General features: G+C 37.4%; 2 protein-coding genes across 3 annotated transcripts; one reads left to right on the top strand and one right to left on the bottom strand.

Moving 5' to 3' along the window:
- Positions 1-14: 14 nt before the first annotated feature.
- LOC131977309 (centrosomal protein of 95 kDa-like) lies at positions 15-22,989 on the bottom strand. The gene is made up of 21 exons (XM_059340548.1): positions 22,775-22,989; positions 21,389-21,517; positions 20,200-20,307; positions 19,946-20,056; positions 18,208-18,328; positions 17,141-17,259; positions 15,990-16,156; positions 13,919-13,970; positions 13,615-13,682; positions 12,571-12,767; positions 12,327-12,453; positions 10,849-10,966; positions 10,539-10,744; positions 9,778-9,870; positions 8,956-9,106; positions 3,194-3,363; positions 3,004-3,078; positions 2,258-2,410; positions 1,630-1,776; positions 1,413-1,484; positions 15-1,011 (listed from the first exon to the last, which is right to left on the bottom strand). Exons 1-21 carry the CDS (start codon positions 22,797-22,799, stop codon positions 835-837), a joined length of 2,586 nt encoding a protein of 861 aa, XP_059196531.1. The 5' UTR covers positions 22,800-22,989; the 3' UTR covers positions 15-834.
- Positions 4,299-9,618, top strand: LOC131977324 (uncharacterized). 2 transcript variants are annotated; one of them, XM_059340568.1, is made up of 5 exons: positions 4,299-4,748; positions 6,158-6,519; positions 7,644-7,698; positions 7,889-7,934; positions 8,447-9,618. In XM_059340568.1, exons 2-5 carry the CDS (start codon positions 6,241-6,243, stop codon positions 8,778-8,780), a joined length of 714 nt encoding a protein of 237 aa, XP_059196551.1. In that variant the 5' UTR covers positions 4,299-4,748; positions 6,158-6,240; the 3' UTR covers positions 8,781-9,618. The 2 variants fall into 2 exon arrangements, with proteins under 2 accessions (XP_059196551.1, XP_059196559.1); XM_059340576.1 differs by lacking the exon at positions 6,158-6,519 and having other exon boundaries at positions 4,302-4,748; positions 8,447-9,616.
- Positions 22,990-24,748: the final 1,759 nt, after the last annotated feature.

Here is a 24,748-nt window from a genome sequence, read left to right as displayed (position 1 = left end):
TTCCAGCCAGAGGAGACAGATGAGCCCACACGTTTAATGGATGATGGTGATGATTCATGTGTTCATTAGATACAACATCAGTGGACAGTGTTTCAACATTGCAACCTTTTGTAATTGTTTAAAACTACCGTGTCATTAGTTCAGGCTGAGGGTTAAAAACAATCACAATGGAGCAGAAGAAAAGGAGAAGTCACAAAAGACTGATTATCATCGCCCCCCCGGTGGTCAGACAGCACAACACCAGGTTAATTCAAAATCACACAGCATTAAAAGTTAAAAAATAAATAATGCACTGGCATGGTTAAATCATTAAAAAGGAAGACATCGCACATATATGGGAGGGAACAATGGAAGTTAAAAAATCTCAGTGTGGGACATTAACTTTGAATTGGTGGTCCCTATTTGGCAAAAGGAAGAACGTTTTTACTAGTTTGCTACAATATCCGCACACAGACTGCACAGTGAGGGAGCCATTTTAAAACATTCTTAGTTATCAAGTACTAAAACCCGTGGAAGAAGGGGACTTGGTCCAAGGTGTCGTTAAAGTTCAGGAATAGCAGCAGGAGGTGAGAGGAACAGTTAGCTACATTAGCTAATAGCTACAATGTGTCGGAGTGCGTTCAGTTCATTAATAAAATCACTCATCAGGAGTTGTACAAGTTCTTATAATGCGAGTTTCCTCTTCTGTGCAAATCTGAAGGAAGATGCAGAGGAGTTTGTACTGTTCAGCCGCCAGAATGTCGTACCCTTAGTTGTGAATGGGAGAAACGTGTTCCTTTGAGTCCAGGCTTGAGTGAGTCAAGCTTAAAATAGCCCTGCGTCTGGCTTCCCCGGTCAGTGCAGATAGCTCGTGTTGTACTGGAAGGAAGCCATCTGGACCCGATTGCGCAGCCTCTGGACCTCCAGATCCTGGAAATGGTCGTCCTCGTCGTTCTGGATGATGATCTTCTGCAGTTCACCGATCTCCCGCTCCATCCTGGAACGCAGCTCTCGCTTCATCTTCAGCAGAGCCTGCAAAGCAATGTGAACGGTGAAGAGTTTAAGTTGTTTTTACATGAAACTGTCTATGGCGTAAAGTTATATTTCAGAGCGTATTTTTTTCAAGTGTGTTTTGAAAATTTGCACCTGAAACCAAAAAGGTTTCATAATTGTTTTTGATAAACCAAAGAAGAGAAAACAACCTTGAACAGACACAGCTGTTGTGGAAATTACTTTAAAAAGTAATCTGAACTCTTTAAAACGCCAAAGTTGCACGATAACACAAAAAACTGATCGAGGCATCTGATCTCTGGTGGCTTTGATGAGAACATAGACAACAGCCTCAAAAAGCCACCCGATGAAACCAAACTCAAATTGGTGATTTGTCAGCAGATCTCCAATAAGAAGACCGGAGTAATAAGTTAAAAGTTTACCTTTTCTTGAGCTTTTTTCCGGACCTGGATCTCCTGCCGCTCCTGTGCAAGTTTTTCAGCTAGTAGTGAAAACTGAAAGAGAGAAAGCACATTATAGCTCACCTGGAATTTATGAGTAGTAAAGTAAAATATTGTAAAGTCCATTTTAAAACAAAAATACAAAAGTGTGTGTGTGACTTTTGGTTCTTCTAAGTGTGTGTGTGTGTGTGTGTCCTACTTGGTCTTTGTAGTAGTTCTCCATGGACCTGATCTGGTCCTGGTGTCGTCTCTGATGTTCCAGCCGCTGCTCCCTGGCGTATGCTTTCTGCTCTCTCAACCTGACTTTCTGTAGCTCCAAACCCTCCTCAAACAGCTGCCGAAACATCTGCAACACACACAACCACACGTCACACCAAAGGCTAAATTACAGACCATGTGATCATCTGCTGCTAATATTTAATTCAGTAATGACTTTTTATTATATATATTTTTATTAGATATTTTTTATGTGCTTTCTTCTGATGATCATGACTCCCTTCATATTTAAATGCAAAAACTTAAATGATGGTGACCAAATTTGGTTAAACAGGTTTGAGTTTTAGAAGAAATGGACAATGTGAACAACGTTGAATACCTTGAATTTGTGGGGAAAATCTAAAGGCCAAACCATTTATGCTTTTTACTTGTTTAAATCACTGAGTATATAATCTGTTTGTGTTCTGAATTATTAGACAAAACAAGCAATTGAATTCAGGGAAAATTGGGACTTTGGGACACTTTTCAATCAACAATGAAAAGAAAAAAAATGTAAGTAGCCTTTGTCCAAAAAGTGGAGTGCAGAATTAGGAATGGCCTCCAGTACTCACCCTCTCCTCCTTGGTGCGCGCTCTCATCAGGCGGGCGCGGTGCTGGACATGGTAATCGTTGTGATACTTCTTGGCTCGTGCGATCTGCTGCCTCTGCTCCCTCAGTCTGTTCTGGGTCGACTTCTGCTGCTGGATACGCTCTTTGAAGTCCCTCTGGGAGATAAAACATTTTTTAGCTTGCAGCTGGGCAGCTTTGTATGACGAATACTCAGAGGTGAAAGTGGAACAGTATGGTCCAGTACTCCATATCACTAGGAGAATCAGTACTGGTACACGGTACTGGGGAGAGGGGACAACAGCTGCCTGCAAAACCTATAATGAGTCCGCATGATCACATTTCCATTTCATGTCTATGAACATGAGATGCCATTTATAAGAAACTTGTTTATATTGACTGAAATTGCTCCAGTGTCAATGTGTTTGTGCCGAGCACAGACCTGTAGGTTTTAACTCCATGCTGCCTGTTATGTTAATGCTGGCTAACCTCGACTTCTGCTGCAGCTGACTGTCTGATATTGAATGCTATGAAGTTTTTGGCAGGAAGTCTTTTTTTTTTTTTTTTTACAAAAATCTCCCATGTAAAAATAGGTTGAGATATTTCAAATGGACAGCAGGTTAAACAATGCAACATCTGTAGCATGAGATCATGTGTTTCAGGTGTTAAAATATTGACTGTGTGTGTGTTCAGGAATGCATTAAGCCAGGAGAACAACATGAAATGTACAGAACAGTGTGTGTGTGCTCACCAGACGCCTGTTGTGGTCCTGCTCTTTGTGGATAATTTCCACCAGCAGGTCGTGTTTCCTCTGGGCTTCCTCCACCTGGAAGACAAGCAGGCGGTTACATATCCACCAGATCATATATTCCTGATTTTCATGTCAGGCTCTCACATCAAAGTCAGCACATCACTCGACTTGGAAGAGGCCGCAGTCCTACCTGCGTGGAGAGTTTGCTGCGGCGCTGGCTGTGAGAGGACGACATGGCGTGGAGTCTGTCAACCTGCTGCATCTGCTGCTCCCACATGCGAGCCAGGGCGTGGGGGGGGATGTGAAGGTAGGGCAACTCCTCTCGGAGCACAGGGAGGAGATCATTGTCCTTCACCTTCACTGGAGAGACAAAGAGAAGGGACACAACATTAGCAATCAGGATTTCTTTATTTCTGACATTAAATAAAATATAAAATACTGCTTGTATCATACTTTATTTTAATTAATGAAGCTTTAATGTGTACATCATATTAATATTGCAGTTGATAAAGGTTTAAATAAGGTCTACAGACTGGGGCCCCAAAGAATCAACTACTGTAAGAAAAAAAACATCACAGCAAATATTTCTACTAAAAACACTATTAGTCACATAACATAACTAATGCCATCTTAGAAAAACAACAATTACCGTTTTCAGAAAATTATAGTTAACTGGCATATCTTATAAAATGAAAATATATTATTTTCTTTGACACAAATTGCAGTTTATATCCCAACTACAATCTATATTAGTACTTGAAGGCTTATTCACCCTCTCAGATTCTGACATCATTAAGTCTTCAGCATAGACTATAAAATAATATCGCGTAAACATGAACTCAAAATATAGTTCCATCTATTAAAACTGTATCAGCGGGATTGAGTGCTTTGGACTACATTACATTAACAAAAACCATGGGGTCTACGGGTCCCAGTATGTAATACACATCAGAATTTGTTGATTTGTATTTTGCACTAATCTGAATCTTCAAACTTTAGCTACTAGTTAAATAAATGCAGAGGAGTAAAAGTACAATATTTGCCACTGAAATGTATTTCCATCTTATACACCTTCAACTCAACTACAAAAGTGCCTCAAACTGCAGTCAAAGAGACAGTTTGACGTAGAAAAACCTCATACAGCAACATAGCAGTCCAGTGTATAACCTACAGGAGAAAGCGGTCATCACGCCCTCAGTTTAGAGAAACAGACATGTTACTGCTGTTGACGAGGGAAGCAGCAAACCATGTTTTAGCCACGTAAAAACGCATTATTTATGCAATATTTATAAAATGTACACCGCTTTGCCTTCCTGTCAGACAGCCCTTTCCTTTGGCACTACATTTGTCACATTCATGCGTAGGAATACGGAAGGTCTATGGTTGAGTGGAATTCAACTGTGCCACGCACTGTATCACGCCGCATGTTTGGGTGCTGTTGCAGGATCGGACAGAGACCCAACTAGACTTTTCTGAGGACTTGGAGGATGGTGCGTCCCTGTGTTTTTCCGGGCTGTACAAACAAAGAAGCGCCCTGGTCTCCGTACAGATTTCACCGTGTCCCGTTCACTGATGTCGGGCTGCAGTGGCTGCTTGTGCTGAACATAGACCTCAACACGCCACCCGCAAGAGTGAGGCAACTCCGCGTTTGCAGTGTGCATTTCTCCGAGGAGGATTATTTAAAACCACAGCCAAATAAGTTAGACAGACACTTGCTGAAGAGCACCGCTGTACCCAGCCACCAGGTAAGAGAGCATAAACACCTGATACATTACACACGTGTTGTATGTGCGCAGTTAACAAAGATCAGAGATCTCCTCTGGGCAATGACCAGCCTCCCTTTCAGTTATCACTGTAGGGCAGACCCAAGAGCAGACGGGAAAAGTCTGTTTTCTGAAGACAAGTCTGACTACTATATGGCATTATTTGCATGCAAAAATGGCGTATAATTAACCATTTCGTCCAAAGGTAGGTGTGCTTTAAGTCCCTGCAGAACCACAACTATCCAAAGCCAGTGACTCGATTATTAGGTTGTTTTAGCTGCAGGATTCATTAATTTAAACGCATTATTAAACAGCTGCTTTAGCACCTACCGACAGATTTCAAAGCAGAAGTACAGACGAGCGATTTTAAGCTAGCTGCTGGGTTAGCTGAAGTCCAGTAATGATTCACCAAGTCCTGCAGAGAAAAATCTCCACAATTTATGCGGATGTCCAAGCAGTGTTGACGGTAAATGTAGTCATCTGAAGCCAAAATAAATAATAATAATAATAATAATAATAATAATCCTCTGTGTGATGATTATTGATAGAGAGCAGAGTTCTCTCTACATGTACGGGAAGGCATTGCATGGATAAACCCAGAGACAAAGACAACGTTAAATGCAAGAAGAACCACAGATTTTGCAGCTTTTGAGATTCTTGCTTCAGTCAACCACATTTATTGTCAACACTGATTGGAAATCCACAACAACAGGTGGCCAATTTTCCCTTTAATATAGAAATGTGGGTAGCCTATGCAGTAGATCGCACGGATTGAGGGAAGTAACTGTATCCAGCTGCAACTAACAATGATCAATTATTTTGATTATCCGGTCATTACATCGAGATACTGGGATGCACATTTTTTTACAAAGCCCCAGGTGACATATTCAAGATATTCAGTCCGATATGACAGAAAACAGAGAAAAGCAGGACGTTTTCAAATCCGAGAGGCTAAAAATATTTTTTTCTGCGACTTAAAAGGAACACTCCACCGTTTTTTCATATTAAAACATGTTATTCGGTCAAGTAAGACGAGTTGATACAGACCTCTTGCGTCTCAATGCGTGCACTCAATCGCCCTGGCACGCGGCGCCACTTGGCTAGCACTTAGCTTAGCCCAATTCATTCATTAGGATCCAAACAGATGGACAGTTAGAAGCGACCAAACTCCTCCACGTTTTCCCTATTTAAATACAGCTACACGAGTAGTTAAACGACCAAGTATGGCGACACAAAATAAAACGTGGCGCTTTTCTAAGCGGATAAAAAGGATAACTATAATGTATGGCGGAATAGCACTTGGGAGCACTTCGACTCGGCGCAGTAATATCATCACTCCTGAAAAATCTTCTCCCCCTCCCTCTCCCTCTCCCTCTCAGTTCCGTCAACAGAACCTACGTGAGCTGCACCAGGAGTAGTAGTTCGAGCAGAGCTGACGAAGTATCAGGTTGTAGGAAGATATTTGTGAACAATCATGGTTATAACGTGCATCGTAAAGGGTTGCGATAACAAGCAGAAGGTATATAGTGCCGTCATGTTTCACAGAATTCCAACTCACCACAAACGGCGGAAAGCTTGGTTAGCTGCTTTGGACATGGATCCAACAACATCGGTGGATATTCTGAAGAACTGGCGTGTTTGCTCCGAGCATTTCACACAGAAGGACTATACATCCACAGGATTACGCCTAAAGGATGCGGCCACACCGACAATACTCAAATCAGGAACACAGCAAAGTGGATCACCCAACACTGTAAGTATCCTTTTGTATGGTATTTGGTTGTCCTGGAAGTGGCCATAACATAACGTTAGCTTATCCAACTTGAGTGTTCAGCCCGGGGAGAGGGGGAGAAGATATTTCAGGAGTGATGATATTACTGCGCCGAGTCGAAGTGCTCCCAAGTGCTATTCCGCCATACATTATAGTTATCCTTTTTATCCGCTTAGAAAAGCGCCACGTTTTATTTTGTGTCGCCATACTTGGTCGTTTAACTACTCGTGTAGCTGTATTTAAATAGGGAAAACGTGGAGGAGTTTGGTCGCTTCTAACTGTCCATCTGTTTGGATCCTAATGAATGAACTGGGCTAAGCTAAGTGCTAGCCAAGTGGCGTTATTATAGTTAACGAAAACTATCAAAATAACGAAAACTAAAATTGAAAAAACATTTTCGTTAACTGAAATAAAAATAAAAACAAGAGTTTTTAAAAAAAACGATAACTAACTGAAACTGTATTGTGTGGTTACAAAACTAACTAAAACTAAATAAAATTATAGTGAAAATGTCCTTAGTTTTCGTTTTTGTCAACTTTTTTCATACATAATCCAGTGTTTCTATTTCAACATGCAGGAACACATGGTAAATATGTTTACTGAGACTGGGCTGTCTACACTTCAAACAAAATACAAAACACCCCGAACTGTAAGAGTTAATGAGGCTAAGATGGATAAACCAAAGGAAATGAAGGCACATACCCATTACAAAAAAACTAAAACTAACACTAAAACTAATAAAAACTAAACTAAAACTAAGCATTTTCAAAAAATAAAAACTAAACTAAAACTAGCAAACTCACTCTAAAAAAAAAAAAACAAACTAATGAAAAATCCAAAACTATTATAACCTTGGTATCAACTCGTCTTACTTGACCGAATAACATGTTTTAATATGAAAAAACGGTGGAGTGTTCCTTTAAATAGATTAGCAAAATAATTGGTAATCATTTTTATATTGAATGACTCGATTGTGCAGCTCTACCTACAAACATGGAGGGAGTTGGGAAATATTTTAGTTCCTTGCTGTACTACGTTCTATGTTTGTAGTAGTGTTATAGCTATTAATGAAATACTTAAAGTCTGTGCTGTGTGGTATTATATAGCTGCATGACACTGGGGAAGAAATGGACGGATCACCAGATGAGGTCAAAGGCCCAGGTGAGTTGATTAATGATGTATTTGTTGTGGTTCACTGCTGCATGTTTGATAAATGAAATCACGATAGGTGTGTAACAGATGTGTGGCAGATATGTGGCTTCATCAGATGACCTTGTTGATGCAATGCAAATAATTACTTGCATTTTTGCAACAGATCTTTTTGACTCACAAAATCAATATTAATTTACAGGCAATCAAGCAAATGTATCTGAGACTTGCGCTACAACCACAGAGAAGTAAGTCAACAAATACCTTTGATCATGTTCCTCTAATGTTACAAGTAATCTGTGTAGCTTAAAATAAGGCAGACTGTTCTGTGAAAGGTTCCGACAGGTACTAGAGATCTTCGAAAACGCTTGAATGTTTAATGTGGTTTGGAAAATGCTGGGTTTATGAATGAAGTGCTTGAAATTTAGGTTATATAAGAGTGAAAGTCTACTGAGGTGTCACCCTTTTGTAGAATGCTGTCATTAAGCATAATTTTGGCAGTTTGAATATTATACTACTTAAACATGATAAATTAATTTGTTCTATACAGTTTACTGTATGCACTGCACATAAATTACCACAGATGTAGGTCATGTGCTGGAAAAGCTTTACAATGCACCTTGAAAAAGCTTGAGTTTTGAAAAGGTGATACTATAATGTCCATATAAACTCAACTTTTGGGTGTTTACACCTTTAGCAGAGCTCCATACAGCAAGGGTGTCATCATCATTTTTTCGCTCTCTTTTCTGTCTCGTGACAGACCGACTCTGCAGCACATTGTGGACGAGGAGGCCATCATGCAGCTGATGAAGAACTGCCCAATGTGTGACAGAAAGTGCCGCTGTAACAAACGCACTCAGGGCCCGTACTTCATAGTCTACCAGAGCTGTTACTTCTGCAATTATCAACGCAAGTGGGCCAACCAGCCTGAAGCCAGAAATATGAACATTTACAATTCAAACAAGCCAAAGCCGAAGAAACCAAAGCCGAAGGACAAGGTGTCTGGGAATGCCAAGGCTCAGTCGTCACAGACTAATAAAACAAGCATTTCTGAATCCTCAGTCTCAGACTCCCACGACCCATCAGAGACCTGAGGAGCCCAATGCTGACCAATGACTTGAATGAGTCCAACATTGGGCATGAACCCAGTTCTACTTGTAGTGGAAGCTTGCCATTGCATTGTGAAAAAACATAACCCAAAACATTTTGAACTCTTTTAACAGACAAATAACAAAGTCCCACGTAGTAAATATACAAATCTTCACTTACGGGCTGCAGTTCTCCGGGGGGCCTCCTGCAACCTCCGTCCCGGTGTGGTTTGTGTGTCACGTTGTGACCGATGCTGGGTCTTCGTTCTAGCTGGGGACGGCCTGGGAGCTTCAGAGACATCTCTTAGTATGGCCTCTCTGTACTGTCTCTCCTACACACAGACACACATGCACGTTAGTAAACTGGGACAAACTGCCCAACAGTCACAAACAAATTTTACATTTTTCACCATATCCCTCCAAGTAAAAGGCTTTTTTGTTAAGGTTAATATCCTTATAATGTTGCTTGTATAATAACCATCTAAAAAAAATTATTTTCCCCTTTGCCATTTTGTGCCAAGTGTTGGAGGTAAATTGGTGTTTACAGATGAAAAGTCCTCCTTCACTTTCCACTGGAGTGGAAGTGGGTTGCAATTCGATTTGTACTTTCATGGTGAAAGTTGTGGTGGAAGTTACTGAGAAAATATTAAATGGATCTGCAAGTCTTCACCATGTTAAGACTCATTCTGCACTTTCTGTAAATACATTAGAAAACTTCTATCTTCAATCTGTCTGAGCAACTCTGCTTTCACAAATTGATTGTATTCGTGAAACTGTACCAAGCAACCAAACCCAGTAGATACAAACAGAAACATTTCTTTTGGACAGCCAGTAAAGAAATTAAGTAGATGTAACAGTATGTGAACAGACAATGTGATGGGGATTAATATATTACATATATAAATATATATATATATATATATATACATATATATAAAAACAGACAGAGCTGAACAGGAGGTGAAGGGCTGAGAGAATTCTCTTTATCAAACTAATGACTCACAGCTTCTTGAGCTTTGAGGCGAGCCTTGTGTAGATCTGCCCGTTCTTTGTCTTCATATCTTTTCAACTCCTCCTCATAGGCCTTATTCTCATACTGAAAGAGAGACTCATTTTTATTTTATAGCTACATGACATGATGTATACAACCAAGAGCAACAGCACATATTTAAAATGAAAACATTTTAACTACTTTTTATAACCAAGAGTTTAATTATTTTAGTGAGGAAAGAACAAAAAATGACCCCAAAACAAGCAAGCAAATACACAATGCCTTGATGTAGCTATTTTTGCAACTCTAGTTCAATTCAGGTGAATTAAAACTGAGGAAAAAAAGCAAATATAGCTAGTAATAAATATGATATTGGCTGAATCTTAGACAGGAATGACTTACTACAGCAGTGGAAACGTTTTGCATTTTTAAAGACTGCATTCACATTTACAGGAAGTTTCAGACAGACACATAACCACCAACTTGGGCTTGATTATCGCTGAACTACTGCTAAAATCCTTCCAATTCAACGTAACATTTAAATCGGATGAGCAGTCTGCAAATTACAGCCACTTCTGACATTCAGTGTAGTGGAACATGTTATTGAGTTTCATTCAAGTAACATGCTGTTAACCTTAATTTATTTGAAATTATTTACAGTAATGGATGAAAACAAAGTAAAGTGAGAACTTCTGATCTCTGATCTGTCGGTATATTCTGTACCGTGCATTTAAAAGTAAAGCACTAAAGAAAACGAGGGACGATGGGAATACCTTGCTGTGTTTTCTGTGAGACAGTCTGTGGTGTAGCTCTCTTCGTCTTGAAGAATCTGAAGCTGTAATGTTGGTTTGTCTGCCATCATCAAGACTCAAAGCCTCTGCCATGGCATCTTCTAACTGTCCCTGCAGGGAGCGTCGGACCCGTGGAGGGGAGGGAGATAAGGAGCGTGTCCGCTGGGTGGATTCAGCATCAGGTGTTCCTGAAAATAAAAAAGTTTTACAATGTATTTTTAGTATCACCAGTGATTTGAAGATAATAAAAAGATGTCAACTGTGAGTTTACTTAGACATAAAATGTATTTACCTGTGTGTTGTTTGGGAGGCCTGCGACACTCCATGATGCTGTCGCTGTGGTGGGACTGCTTGTCCTCTTCTCTCACTTCACTGGACTCTCCACTTTCACAGAGGACTCGTTTGAGCATCTACACATCACACATTGCAAGGGTTAAAGTAATTAAGTGCACACACTACATATTCTGATGGTTGTATTTGAGAGTATGTACCCAGGACTCCCTGAGTTTATTTATTTATCACGGTAAAATAATGCAAACTGCACTGAATTGACCATAACTAGGACTGCAAGCAGTACTGAACAGGCCCTCGCAGTACACGCGTGTCGGGGCATGCTGCCGTCGGGGTGTGTGCGTTACAGGGGCCAGTCTATACCACCCCTATGAATTTCATTGCCTTAAGTGTTATAGTGTGGCCACGGTACCAAATATGAAATTAGACTGCCACCACAGTGCCACCTAGGGGCCGATCAATAAAACCTTAAAGGGTTATCCTCAGGAGGGCATTGACAATAATTGTACCAAGTTTTGTATAATAATGCACAAACTATCCCTTTAATCCTCATACAGTGTCTGAAGGAGGACTCTTAACTGATATGTATAAGTGAGAAGAGGCAGGTAGCAATGGTGGAAAGTAAGTAAAGTACATTTACTCAAGTACTGGACTTAAAGTACAATTTTGAGGTACTTTTATGTACATTTTATGTAACTTTATACTTCTACTCCACTACATTTTGAGGCAAATATTGTACTTTTTACTCCTCTACATTTAGCTGACAGCTTAAATTACTTTTCAGGTCAAGATTTAAAAGATTTTTTTTACTTTTCAGGTCGAGTCCGCGCATGCGCAGTACTCGATCTGAAAAGTAAAAAAAAAAAAAAAGTTTAAAAAAACTACCAAAAAAAAGTTTTTAAAAAAAGGGGAAAAAATGGGAAAAAAAAGAAAAGGAAAAAGGACAGTGGTGGAAGAAGTATTCAGATCCTTTACTTCAGTAAAAGTACTAATACCACACTGTGAAATGACTCCACTCCGCTCATTTTAACTACCTAATAAACTTTTAAGTGGTTTAATTTATAAAAATGGGTAATAATTTTAAAGATATTTTTTTGGCCATTTTCAAGGCTTTATTGATAGTGAGACAGATAGAAAGGGGGTGACAGAGGGGAAGACATGCGGCAAAGGGAGCTCAGGCCGGATTCGAACCCGGCTCTGCCGCAGCGAGGACTGTAGCCTCTGCACATGGGGCGCCTGTGTAACCCACTACGCTACGGACCACCAAAATGGGTAATAATTTTAAATGTATCATGTTTTTCATTTTAAATCTTGACCTGAAAAGTAATTAAAGCTGTCAGCTAAATGTAGAGGAGTAAAAAGTACAATATTTGCTTCCCAACAAAACAAAAACCACACACATGCAGAAAGAATCAAAATCATTTTTGCTCGAATACAAAACATTAATAACGATATGTGATCTATAAAACACACACACACCTGATCAAGTTCCTCAAGTCGATGGGAGAGGTTCTCAGATAAGTGATGCAATTCCTCTTCTGCTTTTTTGTTCCTCTGTCTGCGATGTGACAGAGGATCCTCCAAACCTTCCTCCTCCAACCTGCTACTGCTCAGAGATGACCACAAAGACACCATGCAAGAAATAGACAGTTAATAAGCATGACCATATTTGCCCTGCATAACATAAAAATAGGACCATTCCCCAAATCTCCACCCATCTTACATGAGGCCTGTCTTGTCTCTGTGATGTATCCTTCTCTCTGTTGGTCTTAGTGTGTAACTCAGATCCTCCTCATCCTCCTCTTCCTCCTCTGTGTCTGGTGGGGAAGGGGTTGTGACCGCCATCTCATCCTGCAGCGTGAGGAAGAGCACATCTGGCTTGGTGCAGAATAAAACCCTCCTGGGACCCCCATTAGTTGGCTGAAATGAGACAAAATCAAGTTTATTTGGTTAAAAAGTGACACAAAACAGAAAATGAAACAAGGAAGAGGGAAAGCAACACAATTCTGCATTAAAATGAATCCATGTTCCCTCAATTACATGAATACATACAGTCATGGAAAAAATTATTAGACCATTTTCTTCAATTTCCCTGTTCATTTTAATGCCTGGTACAACTAAAGGTACATTTGTTTGGACAAATATAATGACGACAACAAAAGTAGCTGATATCTAGCCATTTTCCATGGTTTTCTTGATAATAACCAAAATCATTAAGAAAATGAGATAGATATCAGCTCTTAAATTAAACTCTTATGAGCTATTTTTGTTGTTACATTTGTCCAAACAAATGTACTTTTAGTTGTACCAGGCATTAAATGAACAAGAAATTTAAGAAAACAAAGGTGGTCTAATATTTTTTTTTTTACATGACTGTCAATGGCACACTGTGGGCTTAAATTGGAAACCGATGAATAAACTAGAGTCCGGCAGATACATTAGCAGGACTGATGTTATCTTCACTCGACAACAACATGTTACATTAAATTACATCTTTATGCACACGACATTTGTTCAATAATTCACTTTAGGATGACTGTAAATTATATAATATCCAGTAAGTCTTTATTCTGCCTTTTCTCCTTTAAAATGAAATCAGCATACTCACTAACATCTCACTGTATATGTCAGTTCATGTGTGGGTATGAGGTTGCTGTAAAACTGCTACAGGTCAGAGCTCAAAACTGCATATGCGACCGTTTTTTGAGAGTGTGCGAGTTAAAATTCAACATGGTTTCATTCATACGTCATACGTTTCATTTCTTACCTCCAGTGTCTCACTCTCCACTTCTGTAGCGGCTCTTTGCTGACTGGACATGGACTTCTCACTCGCAGCTGAAAACAGAGCAAAACATGACATCCAGAACTAAGTTACACTTCACCCTGGTGGGGATTTTCATGTGTTTTACATCACACAAGGAGATAAACAGTAAAATTTGCTGGATGATGGTCAACTCCAACATTAAGCCACAACTATCTATTTATAGTGTTAGCAGGCAGCAGAAATCAAACTGGTAAAGCAACAACATTTTCACCTAAATAAAAATTAAAGTTACATCCGTTTTACTCACCAGGAGACTGAAGTCCATTGGTAACAACTGTCTCAGCCGGCGGTTTAGAAGTCTGTGTCAGAGGATAATGAGAAAGTGAGAGGGGGGAAAGAGCAAGAAAAAAATGACTGAAGCTAAGCAGAAAGCCTTGGCATTTAGCTATTATGGGACAAAGATTTGTACTGAAAAATACCCTGCAGCTCATAAAAGTGCATTTTCTACAGTCGAGCACCAGAGACCAGAATTTTATAATATAATGACACAGGTGATGATGGGTTAAGTCACTCCTGTGTGACTGCTTTCACACAGTTTAACCTTTGGCCTGCTTCTATAACACCAGGCTCTCCTGCATGTCAGGACCTGCTGTTAGGTAATGCAGAGTTTCCACTGCATGGTACAGCCTTGCTTGACTCAACTCACTTTTGGTTCAAGGTCCTTTCCTCTATATTTCGTTTTCCACTGTGGAAATGAAACTACTTGACATAATCTTCAATGAAACACTCACTAAATCCATTCATTGGATGGTGGAGTTTTGCAGGCTGCAAATATTTAAAATCAGACTCAAGTGTATAAAAATGTTATTTATTGATGGTATTTATTGAGATGCTACCAAAAAATGTCTCTATTGTCTTTTTAAAATGTGTTATATTAATTGGCTTTGAATTAAAGTTCATTTCTGTTTGCATTTATTGTAGAATATGCTTATGTAGAGTATGTTTTATTCAGTATTTTGAATCTAGGTTGCATTTATCCTATTATTCATTTGTAAATTGCTATGAATATGTTTTGTATTATTGTCTGTGTAGCACTTTGTAAACTTGTTTTTGAGAAGTGCTGTGTAAATAAAATGTACTAATATCATTATTGTTATTACATGTTTCAAACAAGCCACTGTTGTTTAACTGTTGGCACCTTTGATTCAGATCAGGGTTTGGTTTAGATACATAAAGAGAGCTTTGGCTGAAGCTTAGTCACACACAGTGAGGGTGTGGTTGGTCATGGCTGGAATTGAAGATTAAATGAAGTCTATATAAAGAAATTAGTTTCTTCCAAGCTAATATCCAGCAAACATTCAGAAATTATGACTAGAATGTCCCATCAGAAGTTTGTAAAGGGATTATTTGTACAGCTTTTTTTTCAGATAAATAAGTTAACATTAAATGTAAAAAAAAAAAAATATATATATATATATATATATATATATATTGTAAATACAGTGCTAAGATCACTATTGAGGATAACGATATTACCCAGGTTTCCTCTTTAAAATTTTTAGGGGTATTAATTGATGAGAGGTTGTCATGGTCAGAGCATATTAAACTTGTCAATAACAAAGTATTGAAATCTATTGGTATCATCAGAAAAAAATGTGGTTTCATATCTCAGAATGCTTTAAATATACTGTATTATAGTTTAATTGATCCACATCTCAGTTATTGTAATATCGTTTGGGCCAGCACTTATTCTTCTAATTTACAGAAATTATTAATCACACAAAAGAAATGTGTTAGATTAGCCACCTTCTCTAATTAGTTGTCTCCATCTTCCCCTCTGTTTAAGAAACTTCATATATTGTCAGTATAGGATATTAATATACTTCAATCATGCATATCTATTGATAAATATATTCATCTTTCCCACTTGCTGCCCAAATCTTTTCATGAATTCTTTACAGTTAACTTGAGGAGCTTTTTATAAGCCCATATTGGGTTTTTTAACATCTCCCGCACTTACTGTTCTTGTTTCATTTCCGTTTTTTGTAACTGTCTTTCCTCATGGTGCAAATAAATAAATACAAATTATGAAAAGTCAGGAAGTCTGATAAACAAGTGCGTATTACTCAATGACTCCATGTCTCAACCATTTCAAATGAGTCAGCATACGCTCACCCTTCTTTTATCACCCTGGAGTCACTAAAATAGGAACTGTGAGTATGTGAAAGTGTTACAGAGAGAGATACTTTAGTATTACTCTATATCTCTCTGCCAGGAGACCTCAAAGATAAAGTTTGCATGTTTTATCTCTGCATGCAAATAAGAGGTAAATTCACTGTAAAACATTTTAACCTCTTCATACTGAATTATAAGACTACCTCTGCAGAGACAGCAGCAGCTGCTTCCTCCCCTGTGCGTCCCTGGCTGGGGCCGGCTCTGTGGGGGGTGTTGCTCTGGGTGGGCGGCTGCAGAGGGATGGCTGTGGGCATCGGTTCAGTTAGTGGAGCGTCCTGCACGTCCAGAGGACCAGAGGTGGTGACTGCATCTAAGGTTGTAGATTAATTTGTGAGATTTATTTTAAAAGTTACAAATTAAAAACTTTAATAATGGAGCGTCTTGGTAGCTGAATGGTTACAGCACACGCTACATAACCGCAACATTGTTGTTTCGGATTTGAATTAATAAAACCACAACTGAGTTACACTGTGCATTGAAGACAAGCTTTCATGTTAAAAGGATTATTTTTGTTTATTAATCTGTCTCGACTAATCATTATGTTGGTCTGTAACATGTCAGAATTTGCTGAAAAATACTGATTGTTTCCTAAAGTCCAAGATGACGTCCTGAAAATGTCTTGCTTTGACCACAACTCAAAGATATTCAGTTTACTGTCATCGAGGAGTAAAGAAACCAGAACATATTCATGTTTTTGGAGATGAAATCAGAGAATTTTGATATTTAGAATAGTTTGTGATTAACTTAATGGTTGACAAAACAAAAACAAAACAGACAAAATCAATTCATCATTCTTTGCAGCGTTTTTGAGTTTTACAGATCCAAGCCTTGGCTTAGAGTGGTGAAAATGTCAAAAAATAAAAAATATGCAAATGCCTGACACATTTGCTTCACTCACCAGGCAAAAAGAAAAATCTGTTATTCTTTTACATATGTGATGACGACACGGTGATGCCTTGTCTGCCGAACACTGACTGTTGATTCTAAATGGTCTCTTCTTTGTGGTTTGCAGCCAAGCCACAGAACCGGTAAGGTAACTTTTGTATAGAGTGACAACTAAAACAACAACTTTAATCAGTGTATAATCAACAGCATATGCTCTCTAAAAAGGCTTGGAAATGGTTTCAAACAGAAATGCAAGAATATTTTGATAAATTTTCCACTAGAAAAATGTGATTTCCTGACACATCTGTACATCAGGGAAGAAACATCAATATGTATGCATAAAGACAACAAGACATTTGCCATAAACTCATTGACTGGGATAAAGATAGTCTGAGTTTGCATGTCTTACCATCTTGTTTGGCTGTGAATGTTCGTGCCGAGACTCCCAGCCCAATGAGCTCACTATTTGACCCCGTCTCCTCAGCGTCCCAGGTATGGAGGGAATGTTTACTGGAATGGGCAGCGGATCTGAACGATAAAACATGACATATCATCATTGAATACATAGCACCAAAAGACATAAAAATAATTGGACTTGCATGTTAGAATGTAAGTTTTCCAGATCTGAGCCTCGTCTAAGATTGGGTCATGACACTTACGTTGCAATAAGCCCTTCAGCTCGTTGAAATCATCACAACAGGAGCATCGGTTCAGACACAGACTGATGCTAATCAGACACAGACTGTATCTGTGGTTCTTCTGGTGCTTACAGTAAAAGCACAAAATATAAGTTTTGGGGAGCGCAGACCTCCACCAAGGTAATAAAATATGAATAAATACACCAGCAGTGCTTCAACCTGCCTGCACCAAAACACAATTAAAGAAAGACAAACAAAAACCTAAACAAACACAATAAATTAGAAACCTAAATAACTTGCAGGGGCTTCCCTGTTTGTACCTATATGTTTGAGAGTGACGCACTAATATTTAAATATTTACATTACTGCAAGAAACTTAGCCTAACTGGCTGTTGTGTCAACAGGATGTACAGTCCGGGTCTACTCCAAAGCTGAATCACATGGCTGCAGTCATGAGGAGCAAACATGACTATCGGCAATGTTTCAATTTTTTTGGGAGCTTGAACAGAATTATTCTTGTCTTTTCTTGGTAAAAGGGCAGTGGGTGTACAATTGTGAGGTTCTCTTTGATCACATACTATCCTCTTTCTCCCTTCATTTTAATCTAAACCGTGAGTTATAAAATAAACTGACCTGTATGCATATACTGTAAATGTAGATGGTTATGTTTTAAGAAACTTTAAGGCACTCTCTCTTATTTCCTTACAATTAAAACCTACGCCATTTTCAAACAAATAAATATTAAACAAAAATTAGTATACTATCTCCAGTGCAATTATCTAATGTGTTTTTTTAGTGTTTGGGGAGTGTATGCAGTGCATCCAGGGGAAGCTCTTACTCTCCACTGGATGACAAGGATGCTTCCTCCACTTTCGTCTCTTTGTGCTCTGAGGCGTCACAGCTTGATGGCTCCTTGGTTTCACCAGGCACATCCTCATTGAGGCTGTCATTCAGTTCCTCTGAAAAAAGAGACCAACAGTACAAATGACTAAGGGGGAGGGACTGTAAACTAAAAGTAAAACAAGAAAAAGCAATACTTGTGTGACTTCTAAAGTAATGACCTGAATGGAATTTTAAAAGTGAGCAAACTTTTGACCTTTAATACAACAATAAGACTCAGGAACACACTGCAATGGAAATTAGCTGTTTGAAAAGATAAAGACAAACCTAAAAGACTCAGCCAAAAAAAATCTTGTTGTTTTGAGCACAAAAGTAAATTCAAAAGCCAAATACAGCAACCACTGACCAAACTACTGAAAGCAGAAGCACAACTTGTCATTGTCAGACACTGAAGATAAACACCGCACTGTACCCAGTGTCACCAAAGCTCACATTAATAAACATTTCAGCCCCAAACATTGAGCAATCACATCACAGCAAACAGACCATTGTTGGCCTCTGTTGTACTCAAGTTCAGTATTCACATCCAGGACATTTGGATGAGTTCTTTGTAAGTACAGACACAGTCATTAACTACTAATTGCTGTTTGGCAGCGTTCCGAGGGACACGCAGAAACACAAAGACATGCTCAGTTCTGCCAAATGAAGAGAGGCGACTGTTCCTTATAAAATCTTGCACCAGCTGGTCTTAAACTGGGTTTAGGACACGTTATGTTCGGTTCATGCTGAGGAACAGAAGGACAATCTCACCTAAACAGAGACTTATGTTTCAGTCAGTGAAAAGCAGAAGTAGTAGTAGTTTCCGGCAAACTGAGAACACAGAAGCTAAAACTGGCCCGCTCTGAAGAGCCATTACGGCATATTAATGTGTTCATTGTTTGATATCAATCCTGATAATGCTTTTCCCCCCCAATATTTATAAAATAAACAATTATTTAGGTGTGTATTATTGTTAATGTTCTTTAATTAACATTGGCATGGCACCAGCTTTGTGAATTGCTAAAGCAGCATCTCCCTAAAATTAATTGTAATACATTTGTATATATTATGAAGCTTAAAAAATATGATTTACCCTCAGAACCCCAAGCAATTATGGGGTGGTAATTTCCTGCACCTCGATGGTGCAAAGAGCAAAATCATGAGAAGACGGGGGGAATTAAAAAATATACTCTGTTCAGTATTAAAGTTAAAAATAAAATCATCAAAACAAATCATAAAAAAACAATGTGCAAGTTGAATTTCTTCGTAAATTGATTTTACAAGAATTGGGGAAAAAAAGTTGTAGTTTAGTTCAGTCAGTTGGAGTTTTACTGAATTTTTGTCATTCATTGCAAATGATATGTTAGAGGCAAAATTATGAAAGAAAGAAGTGATTTTTCAATGAAAAGTTGCCATTTCAGGTTTAGATCATGTTATTTTTCTAGACTGAAGCATTCATCACAAATGATTTGTTCAAGGATTGTGGGAAATTTGATAATCAGACGAGAATTCCTGTTTTTAAAGTTTCTAGATATGATAAATGGTGTTACTTTGGAAAACATAACTTTCAAAGCCACCAATGGGTCGTGGGCTTCAGAGGGTTAAATATGATGCCAGTCTGTGTGGAAAAGTTTGAGATTAAAATGCATATCATCTGTGAAGTTGACAAAGGAAAAGTAACAAATCAATCTGCCTACCGCCGTTGTGCGACTCCTCACTTATCTCCTCCTTGAGATATTCCAGAAGGCCATCGAAGATTTCCAGGAGGTTCTTGATGGACTCTTGGTCTCCTCTGACAACATTTTCTCCTGCAAACACACAGTGTCATCCTCAGCATTATACTCTCTCTTTTATTGCTGAAGAAAAAAGGGGAATTATTCTAACTTATCCTCTCTTGTATATGCAGATTACTCAATCAATATTGTTTTAAAGACTGAAATGTTTATTTTACCTGTAATGTGTGAGAGACTGATCTGAAGGTAATCCAGGGAGAGTGAATCAATCACAGACTGAACGTTATGGATGTCATCTTCTTGACTGCATGGCGATGCGATGTAATCTAAACAAGTACATGCACACCAATGTGAATAACCAAATCATGTATGACACCGTAGAAACAATGAAATGCACACAACAATGCCAAACTTACAACATGCATTCACATACTTCCTTGGGCTTTCCCTTTAGTCGTTTCCTTTACTTAACAATGCCGGAAAGAGCTCCGCGACATTAACAGTCTCATGATGGCATGTTTAATGGTCTTAGGAAGCATTCCTGACAGACTAAGAATACTCAAGAGGTCATGCTCTAAACTAAATCCTCACAGCTTGTTAACCTTAAGGTCTTATTATTAGAGTTTCAATTTCCTTGTTAGAGCCACAAATAATTGTTATTTTCATCATCGATGATAATTTGCTATATCAATTAATCATTTTGTCTATACATTTCAGGAGAACTAAAATTAAATTGCTTGAAATCATTATGTATTAGGCTTATAATCTCAGTAGACAAAGTGAGAAGAAAATTGTCACAATTGAGAAGCTGAAAACAAATAATTTTTTTCACAAAAAAACCCCCAAAACAACCCCCTAAACAATGAACTGCTAATCAAAATAGGTGCAGTTTTTTTCTGCTGGTAAACTTTAATTGATGAACCATGTGTGGACTAAGGATGTCAAAAGTAATGCAGCTTTAATGCTTTTTCAAATACCACACATTTAAAACGATACAATCTCCATTAATTATACCTTCAATAGCATAGAAAGTACCAAAATTAAATATTTTTAAAACCCTATGGATCAACAATCAAATGTTTACATTAGAAAAGAAAGAAGTAATACTAAACATGATAATTATGACAAAGAATGTGTAGGCCTATAAAATAAGGAAAAATAAAATAAAAAACAGTAACAATAATATTAATCACTATTAACAATCATATTAATATATGAACAGTATTACAATATTTTGGTATGTTCTCAGTTTATTTTTCTGTGCCAACACTGTGCCCAAACACATCATATTTTGGGTGCCAATAACTTTTCTTTCCTTGTTTTTTTTGTACTAGTATTTCATTGAAGTTTAAAATGCTGGCAACAACATGAGTGTGGACATTTAGTAGATCTGCAGCTTGCTCTTACCTGGAACTTTCTCCCCCAGGATGTTTTCATACAGAGCAATGAAAACATTTGCCTCACAGTCTGTCAGTTTCCTCAGCCGTAGGTTTATGTGACACTTGCTGAGTAGATCATTTGCCACATCTACCCAATCTGTAGAAAAGAAGGCAACGGTCTTGTTCATAAAGTCTTTATGCAAAAAATGTAATTTAATATCTAGAATGAATTCCTAGAGAAGAGAAAAGCAGAGTAATAAAACTGGAAACTTAATGCTTGATAAAGGAGACATCTGTGTAGGCCTGTCATGATAACACATTTTAAAGGCGATATATTTAATTTTAATATTTTTCATTTTATAACGATATTTGAGCACAATAAGTACATCCTTTTCCACAGCAAGGGCTTTTTAAATCTTGAGAATATTAATTGAATTAACATTGGAATTGAAATGTGGAAAATAAATATTAAAATATCCTAGATAATTAAAACATAAATTAATAAACTACAACCAAAATAAATATAAAAGACTTTCAGGCCCTGTTAACAAAAAAAAAGCACTGGGATAAACATTATGTTTTATATTATTTCATTATTAAAATAACATATAAACAGCTGGATTGGCTGCTTGGCAAATATAGTTTTTTTTTCAGCAATTCATAGTGCCTGTCAAACATTTGCAGCATTACTTTAAACACAGCACAAAAAGTCACGCATGTAAACGACAATATATTGAGTCCAGAAAAAAAAACTATTGTGTCCATTTTAATATATCAAACGATAAGTCGATATAGTAATTATTGTGACAGGCCTACATCTGTATAGATACCATGTATGAATGATTTTACTTCTATTTCTATTTTGGGGATATTCACTGGTTACTTATGCACAAACCAGGTTCAGTACCTCCTCTATGGGTGATAATGTTAATTCAATCATGAATCCGCGGCAGAGAGAGCGGGGACTCATCTCTCCCTGTCTCTCACACTAAGTTAGCCAAGTTACTGACTACACTAGCTACCGTTACAACCTACCAGTTTCTAACAAATAATAAACATCACGTTTTAAACAAATAACACCGGCGAGCATGGATTTGGGATGAGCAACAGTAAGCAGACTATAACACAAAGTTTCCTGGCACCTTTAAGACACCTCTGACGTGTTTCACCGCAACTTTACCGGTTGTGTTGACTCAAAGGTAGCTAGCTAATGTTGCTAATTCGGTCTGTTTGCTAACGGGGATACTATGAGAGAACTGTGGGCTCTAAATTAAAATATGTATCTGGAGTAAATGGTTTAACACGTGATACCAAGCTTGGTGACACCAGGAGAGCTATAATAACCTGTCAGCTAACGTTAGCTGTAAGTTTGAGTTACGTGTCGTTAGCTCTGCCCGGACCGGAGCTCACTTACCTCTCTCTCCCTCCTGGGTGCCCATGAAACGGCTGTCGACGAGCGGCAGTTGGAGCTCAAAATCCACTCACTGGCTGGAGAAGAGGGTGGTGTAACCCTGAGCCTCGGTCCTGGTCTGATCCGTTGGGTCCGTTGTGGTGTTTGTTGTGGTTTTCAGTGAGAGGGCAGAAGGAACTACCGTCTCTCATTTAAAACTCAAGTCTTGTTTGATTGGACGTTGGGCTCGTTCTTTGTTTCCGGAAGTGTCCTTTGGTTGGTGCGTACCGCCCCCTGGTGGTCACTGTGTGTAACGCAGGCCGCAACAGAAGAACAACAACAAGAATACTACTATTACTACTAATAATATGAATAATAATAATAATAACAGCTGTAGAATGTAAAAAAAGACATTTACTCATACTGTACTTGTGTAACTGTATACTTCTACTAGACTTAAATGCAAATATTGTAATTTTTTTCCCTAACCACACATTTAGCTTACATTTTTTACTAAGTAGTATTATTGAATTATTAGTTTTGTTTTATATATATTCCACATAGTACACATAGTATTATTAAGTAGTTAAAATTAGTCCTACGTTGACAGTAAAATGCCTCTTACGTAAATGCATCAATAATAACAATCCAATAATAAATGAAGAAGATATTAAACGAAAAATAATAATCAAATAATATATGTGGAATATATATGAAACAAAACTAATAACCCAATGATATATTAGGAATATATAGAACAAAAAAAAGAATCTAATATTGTATGTGGAATATATAAAATAAAAATAATAATCCAATAATATATTAGGAATATATACAACAAAAATTATAATCTAATGTTGTATGTGGAAAATATAGAACAAAAATTATAATCCAATAATATATGTGGATTATATAAAACAATCTGAGAGGGCCATTCTGCATAACAAATACTTTCACTTTTTAATAATTTACTATGGTACATTTTGTTGCTGATACTTTTGTACTTTAGCTTAAGTAAGTTTTGAACGCAGGACTTTTACTTGTACTGGAGTCATTTCACAGTGTACTTGTGTAACTGTATACATCTATTCAACTTAAAGGCAAATATTGCACTTTTAACCACACATTTATCTTGCATTTCTTTTATTAAGTAGTTAAAATTAGTCCTATGTTGACAGTAAAATGCTGCTTACATAAATGCATCAATAATAATAATCCAATAATATATGAAGAAGATATGAAACAAAAACAATAATCAAATAATATATGTGGAATATATAAAACAAAACTAATAATCCAATAATATATTAGGAATATATACAACTAAAATAATAATCAAATAATATATGTGGAATATATATAAAACAAAACTAATAATCCAATAATATATTAGCGATATATACAACAAAAATAATAATCTAATATTTGATGTGGAATTTATAAAACAAAAATAATAATCTAATAATATATGGGGAATGTATACAATAAAATAATAATCTAAAAAATGTATGTGGAAAATATAAAACAAAAATAATACTCTAATAACATATGAGGAAAATATAAAACAAAAATTATAATTCAATAATATATGTGGATTTTATAAAACAATCTGAGAGGGCCATTCTGCATAACAAATACTTTAACTTTTTAATACTTTACTATAGTACATTTTGTTGCTGATACTTTTGTACTTTAGCTTAAGTAAGTTTTGAACGCAGGACTTTTACTTGTAGTGGAGTCATGTCACATTGTGGTATTAGTAATTTCACTGAAGTAGGCTAAGGGATCTTCTTTTACCAAGGAATAACAATTTTTATATATAGTTTTCATGGAGAGAAATAGGGATAATATGAATATTAAACTACTAAATATCGTGTATATATTGTATTGTATGACAAGAAAAATAATTTCGTGAAAACGTAAAATTCCATATATTTTGCTTAGTTGCATTAGTTTCGCTAACGTGCAGCTGTGACGCAGGACGCCGCAGCCAAACAG

This window comes from Centropristis striata, chromosome 1 (genome assembly GCF_030273125.1).
Source record: "Centropristis striata isolate RG_2023a ecotype Rhode Island chromosome 1, C.striata_1.0, whole genome shotgun sequence".
Lineage (NCBI taxonomy): Eukaryota > Metazoa > Chordata > Actinopteri > Perciformes > Serranidae > Centropristis > Centropristis striata.
Note: the sequence above shows the minus strand (reverse complement) of the source record. Positions and strands in the feature narration are given on the sequence as shown.

Bases quoted from the DNA above. Each gene is read 5' to 3' on its own strand.
- LOC131977324 (XM_059340568.1), top strand. From the start codon at position 6,241: ATGGTTATAACGTGCATCGTAAAGGGTTGCGATAACAAGCAGAAGGTA. The intron at 6,520-7,643 runs GTAAGTATCCTT...GGTATTATATAG, and splicing joins AAAGTGGATCACCCAACACT to CTGCATGACACTGGGGAAGA. The intron at 7,935-8,446 runs GTAAGTCAACAA...GTCTCGTGACAG, and splicing joins TGCGCTACAACCACAGAGAA to ACCGACTCTGCAGCACATTG.
- LOC131977309 (XM_059340548.1), bottom strand. From the start codon at position 22,799: ATGGGCACCCAGGAGGGAGAGAGAG. The intron at 18,329-19,945 runs GTAGGCAGATTG...CTCTTTTTTCAG, and splicing joins TGAGGAGTCGCACAACGGCG to AGGAACTGAATGACAGCCTC. The intron at 1,485-1,629 runs GTAGGACACACA...TCTCTCTTTCAG, and splicing joins AGAACTACTACAAAGACCAA to TTTTCACTACTAGCTGAAAA.